The 14144-nt window shown below is 38.4% G+C and overlaps 2 protein-coding genes across 2 annotated transcripts in view; one reads left to right on the forward strand and one right to left on the reverse strand.

Moving 5' to 3' along the window:
• The window catches only part of LOC101302700 (3-epi-6-deoxocathasterone 23-monooxygenase-like), a 5421-nt gene extending 394 nt beyond the window's left edge, over positions 1 to 5027 (forward strand). The window contains exons 2-10 of the mRNA XM_004289055.1: positions 258 to 443; positions 1512 to 1842; positions 1998 to 2147; positions 2246 to 2518; positions 3592 to 3681; positions 3798 to 3876; positions 4103 to 4209; positions 4342 to 4472; positions 4580 to 5027. Coding sequence (XP_004289103.1) covers positions 258 to 443; positions 1512 to 1842; positions 1998 to 2147; positions 2246 to 2518; positions 3592 to 3681; positions 3798 to 3876; positions 4103 to 4209; positions 4342 to 4472; positions 4580 to 4670 — 1438 coding nt within the window. The 3' untranslated portion in view covers positions 4671 to 5027. The remainder of the gene's footprint in view (positions 1 to 257; positions 444 to 1511; positions 1843 to 1997; positions 2148 to 2245; positions 2519 to 3591; positions 3682 to 3797; positions 3877 to 4102; positions 4210 to 4341; positions 4473 to 4579) is intronic.
• A 451-nt stretch (positions 5028 to 5478) lies between these two features.
• Positions 5479 to 6689, reverse strand: LOC101302985 (probable dimethyladenosine transferase-like). Its single transcript, XM_004289056.1, has 2 exons — positions 6297 to 6689; positions 5479 to 6213 (listed from the first exon to the last, which is right to left on the reverse strand). The coding sequence occupies exons 1-2, from the start codon at positions 6687 to 6689 to the stop codon at positions 5479 to 5481; spliced, it is 1128 nt and encodes a 375-aa protein (XP_004289104.1).
• Positions 6690 to 14144: the final 7455 nt, after the last annotated feature.

Below are 14144 nucleotides of genomic sequence, written 5' to 3' on the forward strand. Positions count from 1 at the left end.
CTCTCTCTCTCTCTCTCTCTCTCTCTCTCTCTCTCTCTCTCTCTCTCTCTCGCATATAGCCGAAGAACATACACTGCAATACACAACACAGCAAACCAGTTGCATGGAGTGAGAAGCTGACAGCAAGCTAGCTAGGGTTACATAGAATAGAAAAGAGGAACCGGGTTGATTTGGGGTGAGATGGAAATGGTTACAGGGTGTTGGGTTTTGGTGGGATTTTTTCTGGGATCAATATGCTATTACTGGTTTATTAGTAGTTCTAATAAGAGCAAGGAGAAGGAGAAGGAGAAGGAGAAGGAGAACTACCAAGATGAATATGTTAAGGGTCGTCCTCAAGTTCCGAAAGGGAGGTTAGGTTGGCCTTTGATAGGAGAAACCCTCGACTTCATTGCTTGTGGCTACACCTCTCGACCTGTCAGCTTCATGGAAAATCGTACATCTCAGTAAGCTATTCTCTCCTTCTCTCAGTCTCATGATTTTCGATCTGCCTGATTCTCATACCGTCTTCCAGTTTACATTTGTCGTTTCCCTCTTTTTGATCAATCTCCCTGTCCTTTGATTATACCTTATTTCCCAAAACATGAAAATCCGAAATTTCGTCCAGAAACTAATTCCTCTGTTAGTTTCACCGGCCCTTCATGTTTGGTATAGATCGGATCATAGAGATTCTTTTGAGAAATTACATATCCCATCATTTACATTATCATGTTAATTAATCATGTGATTATGGTCTTAATGTTATACTATGTAAAAGTGTTCATATATTTTAATCATCTTTTTCTTAGAACCATATGGGTCAAATTAAAGATATGTTCATCTCGATCTTCCTGCTTATGCTATCAATGATGAAGATGGATATGTTTATATATATAGGCTGTGTGTGTTTATATATATATAGCGAATAAGCAAGTTGCAGGAATACTGAGTATCTAATCCACTTTGTAAGAAGGATATATATTGGTGTTCTTTCTCAAAGTAGCTACTTGACTAAACCAAACATCCAAATAGATACTTTTTCGTTAAAGTCTTGATGGGTGATCATGTGGTATAGAGATTCTCAGAGGTTAAAGGTAGCTTTTGATGGGAATCATCTAACATGTACAGGAAAATGAGAGAAACAGCAAAACTAGAATTAAAGAAACAGCTAAGTGTACTAATAGTAGTTAAGCTTGGGTTGCTCTGGTAATGGATGTTTTAGACCAAAAACAAATTACTAAGGTAATTTAGACCAAGACATAGTAGAAGAAGAAGAAGAATGGAATTTGTTCATTCATGACAGATGGTGACAATAGCAAGAAAAGAGAAACCAAGAGTGAAAAAGGAAGTGTCCCAAAGAAGTAAATGAAAGGGAAAAAAAAGCCTGCTCCACTCTAACTATATAGGCGTCACCTCAAATTTTATTGCTTCTACAGGAACTAGTGGTACTCATCCACCCTATTCTATTCAATGAACAGTGTGTAGCAAGCCAAGGAAATTGGGTGAATAGTTAAACCAAATTTCTCTTTGTACAGGTATGGGAAGGTTTTCAAGACACACATTCTGGGAACCCCTATCATAGTGTCTACAGATGCTGAAGTGAACAAGGTGGTGTTGCAAAACCATGGCAACACATTCATTCCTGCTTATCCAAAATCAATCAAAGAACTTCTGGGAAAAAACTCGATTCTCCAAATCAACGGAAGCCTCCACAAACGAGTTCATGGACTCATCGGCGGCTTCCTGAAATCCCCGCAGTTCAAAGCCAGAATCACCAGAGACATTGAGAACTCTGTCAAGCTCAACTTGGCTGGCTGGACAGATCACATGCATCACCCCATTTACATCCAAGACGAAACCCAAAAGGTCTCATCCGCTATCCATTATCCAACATATTATTATTACATTGTCGATCACGCTTTTCATATCCACATTAACTAGAAATGAACCACTTATTACATTAATTCGATAGCGCTAGTTAAAGAAGAAGAATAACAACTAATAGCTTTTGTGTTTTCTAGATCACATTTGAAGTTCTGGTTAGAGTATTAATGAGCATTGGTCCTGGTGAAGAGTTGAATGTTCTCAAGAGAGAATTTGAAGAGTTCATCAAAGGCTTGATCTGCTTACCTATCAAGCTCCCTGGAACTAGGCTCTACAAATCTCTCAAGGTACAACAACAAGATTTACAATTAGGGTTTTAGCCTTTTAGGGTTCTTTCTACTCTCAATGTACATATATATAATGTATGTACATTATTCTTGTGCAGGCTAGGGAGAGATTGTTGAAGATGGTAGGGAAAATAGTAGAGGAGAAGAGAAAGGCGATGGAAAAGAGTAGTACCATACCAGTCTGTGTCGACGCAATGGACGCTCTGTTACGGGATAGCTGCGACTCGGACGACGCACAACGGCTGCCGTTGGATTACGTCACCGGGAACATAATAGAGATGATGATTCCGGGAGAGGAGACGGTGCCGATGGCCATGACCCTCGCCGTCAAGTTCCTCAGTGACAGCCCCCTCGCTCTGGACAAGTTAAGGGTACGTGATCTCTTTGCTTCTTAAAAAAAAAAAAAAAGCTTATAATGTCGTTTCAAAAAAAAAAACTTTTTTTATAATTTAGTATCGGACGGTCGGAATTTGATTTCGGAGGGAGAATGGTTGGGTGGGCCGCGGCGACTTTCGTCTTTTCTGAAGTGTTTGACTTCCGAAAAGTCGTTTTTGGTTTTTCATTAGACACTCGAATGGCACCGTACGAGTTGGACACGCGGACTGGTGGGAGTCGGGGCCCACTTGTAGAGAGTGTGAGTGTTCTCCAGCCGTACGATTTTGGATCGTACGGTGGACAGGCGGAGGACCACTGATATTAACTTTGCTTCTGTGTGCCTCTGCAACCACCTAGTCCTTTTCCTACCCAAAAATAAATAAGTATATGAATAATGGACCTGATATTAAGCTGTATTTATTTTTATTAAATATGATGTTAAAAATATAGTATACCCACAAAACAATAATACTCGGGTTTATTTTATTTTATTTTATTTTTTGACGGGGTTTATGGTTTGAGACAGATATTTTTCATCACATTAATCATATTACGAGAGTTTTTACGAAATTTTTTATTCAAGTGATATAGGAAGGAGTGTTTGAATATGTGGGTCTTGAATTCGAGTTTCACTTTAGAGGAGAAAAACGAAGGGAAATAAATTATACGGTTAGAAAGAATGGTTCGCAAGCATCTTGCAAATTGTAGACCCAATATTGGCAAATATGAATGCAATCTATTGAAGGAACATCATAATGGAAGATGAAACTTATAGTGATGCAAGTAGCTGGTGTGGCACCCGAGTCACAGACACTCATCAACGTACTAGTTGTAAGAAACCATTTGTTTCCTTCTGACATTAAGAATTGCTGAGGAAGTGGGTGAAAACTCATAGCTGTAGAGCTAAGCTGCTCCCTCAATTTTAGTACTACATTACCTTTCCTTGTATGCATAAGAATTGAAGTGATGATTGCTCGGTTTTGTGAAAGGAAGCTGATGATCAATCTGTCTAGTTCTGGCTTTAATTTTGTAGTGAGAGTCCTTTTCATGTTACTGTATGTATGTGCAGGAGGAGAACATGGAATTGAAGAAGCAGAAGAATGATTCCTCGGAGAACTATTCATGGACTGATTACATGTCCTTGCCATTTACTCAAAATGTGAGTTACAGAATGTATTATTTACTGTGTTCATAACTTCATACTTCATAATAGTGCACTCTTTATTTTTATTTTTGCTAAAACTAAATTTGAGGATGCCCATTTTGGATCTGAAGGTGATAAGCGAGACTCTTAGAATGGCAAATATTATCAATGCTATTTGGAGAAAAGCTCTCCGAGATGTTGAAATCAAAGGTCAGCATGTTCTTTACACTCTTTGAACATTAATACTTAAACCCAAACCATGTCTTCATCTGTTAAATATGTTCTTCCATTTGACCAAATAGTGGATTATTGAGAGTATGAACGTATATCAAAGACTACTAGTATTTTCAAAGTTTATATGTGTATCTACATGTATGAAAGGCCAAGCATTTCTAAGTTGCTTATGATTTTTATGTTGGATTTTATGATTTTACAGGGTATTTGATTCCAAAAGGATGGTGTGTTTTGGCGTCTTTCAGTTCTGTCCACATGGATGAAGAGAACTATGAACACCCATATCAGTTTGATCCATGGAGATGGGAGGTAAATTACAGCATGTTTATTTTTTAGTTTTAAACTTCACCTTCTGGTGATGCTACACACTAACTTTGTGTCTGCATGTCTACTGATCATATTCATGCATATAATACATACTATTTTTTGTTGACATTGCAGAAGGGAGAAGCTGCCTTAAACTATAGTACTAGTTTTACACCATTTGGTGGTGGACAGAGACTGTGTCCTGGTTTGGAACTATCTCGTCTCGAATTATCAATCTTCCTTCATCATCTTGTCACCAGTTATAAGTAAGATATGCTCAAACTAACATGGCTCTGGAATTTAAGACAATGTTATTACACGAAACTCAATGAAGGCTGTAAGAGTTAGCTGATCAGGTACCTTTTTCTTGCAGATGGGTAGCTGAGAAAGATGACATTGTCCACTTTCCGACGGTCAAAATGAAGAGGAAGCTGCCTATTTCAATCACATCCACAAGCACTTAATCTGCTCTAACTCATCCAGGAAGTTCAGTACAGAATATCTCAAGCTAAGATCAATCATGGTGATATCATTGTAGCCATAGACAGCCTAATAGAGGTGGATTGGGGATGGGCTCTATTCTATTATAGGGTTAGTTCTGGTGTCACCATCTTTGTCAATTGCAGGTGGCCAGGTGCTTTTGGGGCCTTGGTTCTAAAAAATTGAGTGCAAGTGGGTGATGAATGAATCTAACTCTTAATATGGTTATATCTAAGTCCCCATCCTATGAATTCTGGTGTTTGATCTGATAACTTCTGTACTCCCAAATTTGGCTCTATTCTGCATAGGGGCTCCAGTGCCATCCCTCAATAATATTGAGCTGGCCAGTGTAGCCAAACTATGGTACCTTAAATTTTATGACCATGAGAAATTTCTCATGTCGGTGTGACATGTTATCTTGCGAGAATGCTTTTATTTTATTTTACAGGGAATTATTTTTAAAATAACCCTAAATCCAGACACATCAACTTGTGTTTATTCCCCTAAATCCAAATGTGTCCAAATGTGTGTATAAGATTGCAGTGAGTTGTAAGGGATTTTAGTATTGAAAGCGAAAAGAAAATCTTGGCCTTTTTCTTCTTGGTAGTTTGGACATGGTATGAAGCTTGCCATGAGTTGGTGTTATTGTTTGAGGGGAGATGAGAGCCTCAAGTGACATTCCTTACAGATTAGGCAACTAGAAACTGAAAGAAACACTCCCTTTACTAATGAATGAAATTGCCAGAAGACAATGTATCAAGCAAAGCTAGTAGCTATAACCTATTTGACTAATCAGTCAAATGATTCGACCACTACACTTGTACTCTTGGATCGATCAAGAAAATATATTCCCGCTTGATTAAATAGGGCCAGTAGATGAAGTAACTCGTCATTCGACAGCTTTGACGGCCTCTTGTTTTCGAAATCAGCTGATTTTAGAACCCCTATTAACTTCTCCTTGAAAGAACTGGCTTCTCCCATTTCCAAGCAAGCAGATGAACACTCTTCTTCATCGCTTTCTTCTTCATCGTCAGGGCAATTGCTACCAATATGATTTTCACTTTCGACATTTGAATCTGTCAATTTGGACAATCCTAACAGTTCCACAACCTTTTTCTTTTGCTTGAACGTCGCCCCAAGAGTCTTATTCTTCTTACCAAAACAAGCTTTCGTAAAAGCACACCATTCCTCCAGATTAACATCCGGAACTTCAGCTTTCGGACGAATAATCACCACAGACGAATCCACTTTCGGACAAGGAACAAACTCCCTCTTGCTCACATCCATGACAAACTCCACATCCGCCACCAGGCTCACATTTACAGCCAAACGGTTGAACTCCGACTCACCAGGCTTAGCCAACAATCTCCTCGCGAACTCCTTCTGCAACAGCAGTGTCGCGCTCCGAAACCTCCTTCCCCCATACACCAATTTCGCCACAAGAGGCGAAGATATCCCATACGGAATGTTTGCCACAACAAGATCAAACTCCGGAAACTCCGCCTTCAACGCATCTTTACACACAACCTGCAAAAACCAATAACCAAAAATCTCAGTCCCAGATTTTAACTCAGGCATTTCATCAAACACCGAATATGCACCCAACTTACAGTCAACCGATCTCCGACGCCACGCTCCACAACGCGTTTATGAAGAGCCTCCACCATCCGCTTGTCAATCTCAAACGCTACAACTTTATTTGCAGCTTCCAGAAGCTTCAGGGTGAGATTTCCGGTGCCGGGTCCGATCTCCAGGACAGTATCAGTGGGTTTAATATCCGATTTCCGAACAATGCTGTCCAAAATTCGTTGATTAGTCAAGAGATGCTGGCCTTTACTCTTGTACAACTGAAAGTAGTCATCTCTGTTCACCTCTCTTCTCCGAGCCTTGTAGACATCGTCTTCGTCATCAGGATAGCAACGATTTCTGGACCTAGCGTGAATCAAACGAAGCGAATGTTTCTTAGGGACGTGTCTAGAAACTGAGCTTGAGAATCGAAGCATGTGTAGGGTTTTTGGTTTAGGGTTTAACTTGGTCTTCTCAGGGAAGCAACTGACCGTTAAGATTTAAATTTCAGTTACTGGGTGGTGGGAGTTTGGTTCCCTAGAGTTCGATACTAATAAAAAAGGCGGGGAAGAGTCCTGACCTACCTCATCTAGGCCCAAATCATATTCGGCTTATACTAGGCCCAAAACCTCCTCATTTTTTTTTTTTTTTTTGTATTCAAGCTGGTTAGGCACCGACAGAAAGCACCGGACTATGATTGCTGTGGTGAATGCTTGTCATTTTTTTAGGAAGAAAGAGACGGTGCTTGATAGTTACGTTTAACGACCCGAAGTTTTGATGAAAGAGGATCATAATGAAAGCATGGAATACTCGTAATAATAGCTTCAAGCTTATGTTAGGGTTTTTTCTTGTGGGTTTTTTTGAGTACTTGTGTATAAAACTAGTTGTAGGAGTGTGTGTGTTCTTGCTGTGTTTTGGAGGGAACTGATCATGGTGTTCTTCTTGTTCCTTGTTAACTCTTTTAATGACAAGCAGAAGACCACATTATAGTAGTTAGCAGGTGCTGATCCGTTGATTAAGTGGAATCCTAGTTTAATTAATCTATGATGAACGTTCGTATTGATGATGATGATGGAGATTGTTTTCTAATTGATATTATTATACTTGTCTTTTTCTTTTCGTTCCCTAATTGTTTATCTAAATACTCTAAATCTCATATTGGAAAAATAAAACATTGATTGTGGTTTATAAGAGTTTTGGTAACTCCACCTATTGTCAATTGGTTTTGAATACGAACCATATACTACTTTATCACCGAGTAGTATTGTCTACATGACCAACATGAACGCGACAACACTCCTGCAAAGAACGAGGATTTATACATAAGATAGAATGATGTTGATAGTATAATAAGATTTATACATAAGATATAATGATGTTGATAGTATAATGATCGCTCATTTTATATATTTCAGATGTAAAACTATTAGCTGATTTACATTTCGTCATTCGATTAGCTTGTATATTATGTCGTTTTTGATAAGGAAATCTCGAGGCCACATTGCAAATTCAACGAAGTACATTTGCTCTAGTCTTTTTCGTTTATGGCCCTCCAAAAAGGAAAAGAAACAAGTTAAAGTGATGTGTGGTAACCCAATAATGAATAATCTACTTTATAAAACACCAAGTGTTGTGTTCTTTGCGGGAGGTAGCACAAATTGATTGGTTTTTCTAGAGGGTTGGTCATATAATGCATGAGATTATAATGCCAATATTCCATGGATGATGGAAACCTTAAGAATTATAATGGAGGCCAACACCTTGGTCCCATTTGAAGAAGAAGATTGTCTTCGAGATAATGATGGATTCAAAAAGAACACTATCCAAGCAAATCTTGAAGACGAAGGAAATGTCTTTGGCAAAAAAGCGCATGCCAAATCCTAATGAATCCAATTCCCTGAAAAATCGTGTTTGGTATCCACGTTCCTGGTTCACTTTTAATCGTGATTGGAGTTCATGTGATTGTAATTTGTAAATCATTGTTTTAACGACTAATTAAATTACCGTTCTTTTGTTTGATTGCTATGGATGCAGTGAGTTTACCTAGTTATACCTTTTTTAGTTGCCTTTTCCTTTTTGCCTTGATGGGTGGCATGGAAAGTGATTGACATGAATATACTCTTAGTTGTTCATGAGTGACATGATTTTAGAGTCGTTAGGATTGGTAAAACATTCTTTATACACATAATGAAATTTCGGAAGCTAGATATTCCTTAGGGTTTAGTGGAAATAAGAACTTCAAGTTTAAGATTAGGTTTTGTGTGATTTCATCTCCACAATCATATTTAGATAAGATTTGACTTGTTATGATACCGTGTAGATTATAGATTCAAGTTGTGGATTAAGATTTGAATTATACGATCTAAGTATTAGATTATCACGATAATTTCTTTTTATTTCATAATCATCAGATAGTCAAGCGTTTCAACTTTGTCGACTTCTTGACGTATTATGTCATTTATGTGAACAAAAATGTGTCATTCTCATATCAAACGAAAAAACGTAAAATATAACATCGGCGCTTTATCATAACTAGTAAGTTATGATTGTTCTCAACATTCGTTCGTAACAAGATTTAAGTTCTATCAAGTTCAACATAGTAGTAACAAGAGTGAATAGTAAACATAAGTTTTAGAAACACTTATGTTTAAATAACTCATCACAATTTTAAAATTCTACTATAAACAAAAAAAACGCCATCAACAAAATCCCCTTCCTCACATCCTCTTGGGTAGAATCGAAGAGCGCTCTACAACGTAGGAATTTTGGAGGATGAGAATCCAGAACTTGGAAAGCTAACGTGGCTGCATTGTAGCATAGCATCCAACAAAGATCCGCTTTCTGACTTGTCAAATCCATCTTTTACCGTTAGTCCTGAGCATACCCACAACACGCCACCACAATGCGCGCGTGAAATCCACCTTCCTCAATCAACCACTCAAACTCACACACATAGCTCCACCACCTAAACAACACCACCGACAGCGCGTCGCGTAGCGAGAAGATTCCACCACGAGAATGAACGGAGTCGTTTCCCACCGACTTTAACAGAAGAAGGATCACGAGAGTCCGTAGCTAATCAGACTACGACAGCTCATTATGGCGCGAAACGGTGCCCAACGGCGCGCGCAATCTAGAACCTCTGTGCAATAATCCAGTGTGGCACGTGCACCGACGGGTTTTGCTTGTGGACCAACCACCACCTACCGCACGTAAACGCGATCGGCTATTCAGTGTACGGTCCTCTTCCTTCCGTAGTAGAAGCAAAGCCTAGGCTATCCATAAACCTAAACCCTTTCCTTAATATTTCAGGGCTCCATATTTCAGAAGCATATAATCTGTTGAATTATTGGCAGCTCGAAGTGACTTCTTACAAGAATATCGATCAATAATTTTTATGATTCTAATGATTACTTGAGGCATAAGATGCTAACTTTATTCTTGATTAATAGACAAGGTTGTTGATTTTCTCGATGAAAAAATAAGTACACGACTAATTACAACACAACTATACATGTATGTTATTTGTTACGTTAAAATTTAAAACGTGAATCATTCTCTTTAAATGATTTTAGATCTACACGGAACCAAAAGAATGACAAACTCAAATACATACACATGTAACACAAACTTATATAGCTTCATTCTCATCTACAGGATATTCCAAACATGAAAAAACAGACAACACGTACACTACAGTCACACTTGCATACACACACACACCCTAACATGGAGTATCACGTTTCAGAGTTGTAGCACCACTCGATCAATCCATGGGAAATCTTTCCAACCATTCATGGCACAGAAAGATAGAGATATGAGATCCAGAATTCCAGATCGAGACGAAGGAGGAAGGTTTGTGGTGGTACATACCGGTGGTCCGGCCATATATAAATTGATGGTGGTTCACGGTGGTGGGTACGCACGTACGTTGGTTATGCCCAGACAAGAACGTGCGTATGGTGCAAGATTATATTACAGAAACCCTAAGGTAGTCCGTAGTTGTCTATACTACGTACATCATATATATGTCAATAAAAGCCAACCTAAAATATACTAAAGCTAATGTCTTCAATCTTTGATCTCCTCAGCAAAGTTAGACACATACATACTAGCTTGTTGTTGAATCGAATAACAATCTTCGAATAATAAGGGGAATATTGGACTCTGACTGCCTTTTTTTGCCTAAATCGAGCTACATCGAGCTACTAAATATATGCTTGATTGCTTGTAGTGGGGATCTTAATCTTTATATAGTACGTTTGTGCTAATTACTTAATGTAACTAAAGATTAATGCAGTCCAAAAGCTGCTTAGGCATGGATTTGTTATGTGAAAATGACCCTAATTTGCGTCCTAATCAATTGATATATATGCACTACTGCAGCACTAGCTACTTTGTTATATGTACTTTTATTTGGTGGATTTGGCCATTTGGGGGATATCTATTGATCTGGTTATAGCTAGGGTACGTACGTACAATTGTCTACACACTACTAGCTAGTTGACACTAATTAACACACCTATATATTATACTTCTCTTCCTGATCATGTTCACTTGTGATTAACAATAATTAACCGTACCCTTACTCGATCCTGGACATTCATCAAGAGGCTCATCATTTGCTTGTGAAACTAAGAATGTTACAATCGTGTCGTAGTTTTAGTGGTCAAGAATATCATGTTAATTTTAGCTTATGATTATTATTATAATTATATATATGATATCGAGTTTCAGCAAAAAACCTGTAAGATATTGAGAATTTTCATTCGAACATACTCTAAATTCGTAAGAACTATGAAAATCAAAACTCCCCAATACAACATTAGACATATTCACAGCTTCGAAGCTATGCACTGAAGAGTCGGTTAGAATGGTTAGTTTTGGGTACAACAATCAACTTAGGATCTTGCACCGGCCATGGGTTCACTCATCACTTGAACAGGGTTCGATGCTTCGATGCAATTGATCTGTGCTTAGCCACAAGAGTTGGAGAGGCTGCTAACTAATTAACACATATATATGATCTTGCGCCAATCCACACCGTTATATATGTACTAACTCCAAGGCCAACTAATTAGCTAGCTAGCTAGTTGGTCAATTCATTCGCATCAGAACAACAGTAAGTGAAGGAGTGAGCAAGTTTGGTTGACCTAATCAGATTCAAGTGGTCAGTGCGACGAAGGTCGATCCCGTGGTCTTAGGGTTCCAACGAATTCTCAACTCTATTTTCTCCATCGTTCACGCCTTCGAATATGGCAGCTGAGTTAGATCACAGAGAATCGCAGACGAAAACCCAAGGCAACGGAAAGAGATAGATTAGAGAAGCAGAAGCTTCTTGGTTCCTAATTGGTGGATTACCTTACTAAACATGACTCACATGGAGACACATGCTCGATAGCTTATGACGAAAACCCCGTTGAGTGTTGACTATGTGTACTAGCCAAGCCACAACGGATTACTATAATTAACGAGCACATGAGGATGCGATTATTATAAATAATCATGATCCTTTTTACATAATGGAAACAAATATAGCAGGCCGAATTTGATTGTTTAGATATAGAAGTGAGGGTTAAAGGTGAGCTTCATGGACCATGCATAATGTTCTGCTAGAAAGGAAAGCTGCAACGGATATTAGATTATTGGAGGATTTGATAATATTCTGGTAAGCTTGCTTTTCTCCGTCAATCAAGAAAGAAATGGTGGAGATCGAAATGCTTGCTAGCTAGGGTGTGTGGCGCCATGTATGGATGGACTGCGCGCCAAACTATCTGTCTTGTCTAGTTGGCCAAATCGTGCTTTGCTAAATACAAGGAGTATGTAGTCAAAAACTAGCTAGGTTTTGAACTTTTCTTTAACTGCTGCTAAAACCCTAAAGGCAATGGCTGGTAACAAACTAGTGGATTCATGTGTGGTAGTTACCGATATGAACTACCCTTCACCTTTTTGCTAGTAAGTAAGGATAATAAATAGTTTGAGTTTGTAATACCTTTTCCACTTTTGCAGACTTTTGTGTTAATACAAATTACCGGAATAGTTACGTTTTCGGTTATTAATTAATCGTCGTAATTTTAGAAGACACATGATAACGTGTATGAAACTTCTCACAACGAAAGAGAAATAGATTGATTGAGAAAAATAGGATATTTGATAAATAAATCATACCTATTAAAATAACAAGATATCGATTAAGAAAAACAAGTGTATATGTGATCGAGGTTCCTTCATTTTGCAAATAGAACGAAAGTTCCTCTCATTCCATCACATATGGTGAGATTGGAAGATGAACATTGGAGTATATATAGGGTTATAGTAAATTTGGCAGAAGTTTTCATTAGCTTCGAGTCTTTGACCATGAGCATTATTAGTGTAGTAATATTCCAGTCCCCAGAATAGAATAGTGGAATTCAGCACATCCCTCGGAAGAAGAAGAGCTGGTATATTGTTTACACTACAAATGCATGGAAACCTGGGTCGGAATACATTAGGCGTCACATATACATTAACAGAATAGAACCATATCCCAGCTAGCTCAGCATAAAATGGATATACATATACAATACAAAATTACAAATACAGAATATATTTATGAGTATATTTATGTTTATAGATTAATTGCTTCTCTTGCATGGAGCAAGATTGAATGACAGCTAGTCTCTGTGATCGACAGGGATATCAGATCTACGAGGGTGAAGCTCAAATAAATATGATGGGGAAGAGACTGGGACAAAAAAGATTGTGGAGGTTGGTGTAGATGTGAAGCAAGGAAATCGACACGAGCAAATGTGACATATTCGATGTGGGCGATCGAAGAAGAAGAAAGTGAGACGGAGCTTCTGGTTCACATGACGACGACCCCAAATGAAAAGATCACCCGGGATGGTTCACATGCAGATGCCACGGTGGTGGGTCGACATGTCCTCCTCAGAGGACAGGGCAGCAAACTGAGACCTTTGCTTGGCTACCCTTTTCCCACTCTTGCACCACAGTTAGGCTCATGGGTGTCGTAGCTAGTTTCATTGGCTAGTCAAAAACCCTCCATTGCTACCATAGCTCAGCGGCCTCAGCCTTGCTTTGACAAAGAAATAGAAATTGATCATTTGAGAAAACTTTACTGTGTTCTTAACTTCTAGCTCATTGCCCGGAACTAGAGTTACGAGATTAGAACGTAGCGAGTTAGTTCACCAAAGATCAATTTAATGAAATACTCAATTGGCCGGTTTATACATGATTATGACTCAATGTGATTGAACAATTCAATAATACATTAAGACGATCTATACAAACCATAATATCTAACTTTTTAAACTATTTTATCGAACATCTTGTTTTTACTGTGAATCAGATATATACTCTTTTTTATATACACAGAAGTTCTAAGGTAGGTAGAAACCCTAATGAACCCATCCATAAAGTGTTGAAACCCTAAGATTTCAGTAACTAACTAAACCTGACCAAAAGCTAAAGTGTAGTACTGAAAATAAGCTCATAAAGTGCACTTTAGTGACTTTAGTCACTTTACACAAGGCCCGGTTACGCATGCCGTAAACCAGTCAAAACCTCTCTCACATTAATTTTACTTGAGTAATTTCAAAGCTCGTCACATTTTGACCTTCGTCTTTTTACCTTCTCCGACTGTTGTACAGGTTGGAGCTCACTCTCCATGCGTAGCTTTCAGTTGCAGCCACGCAGTGACAACCGTCGACACATGCGAGAGTTATGAGTTGTGGTGGTGATGGAGTCTCATGCTGTCCGTATATTATTATCTTTGCACAAGTCATAAATACACCTCCACTCCCAACCAAAAAGGTTATGCAAAAAAATAAATACTAAGTTACTAACCCTCTATTTTTCTTCTTTCCTTCTAAAAAAGTTAACCATATAATATA

The sequence above is a fragment of the Fragaria vesca genome, linkage group LG1 (assembly GCF_000184155.1).
Source record: "Fragaria vesca subsp. vesca linkage group LG1, FraVesHawaii_1.0, whole genome shotgun sequence".
In the NCBI taxonomy this organism is placed as follows: Eukaryota; Viridiplantae; Streptophyta; class Magnoliopsida; order Rosales; family Rosaceae; genus Fragaria; species Fragaria vesca.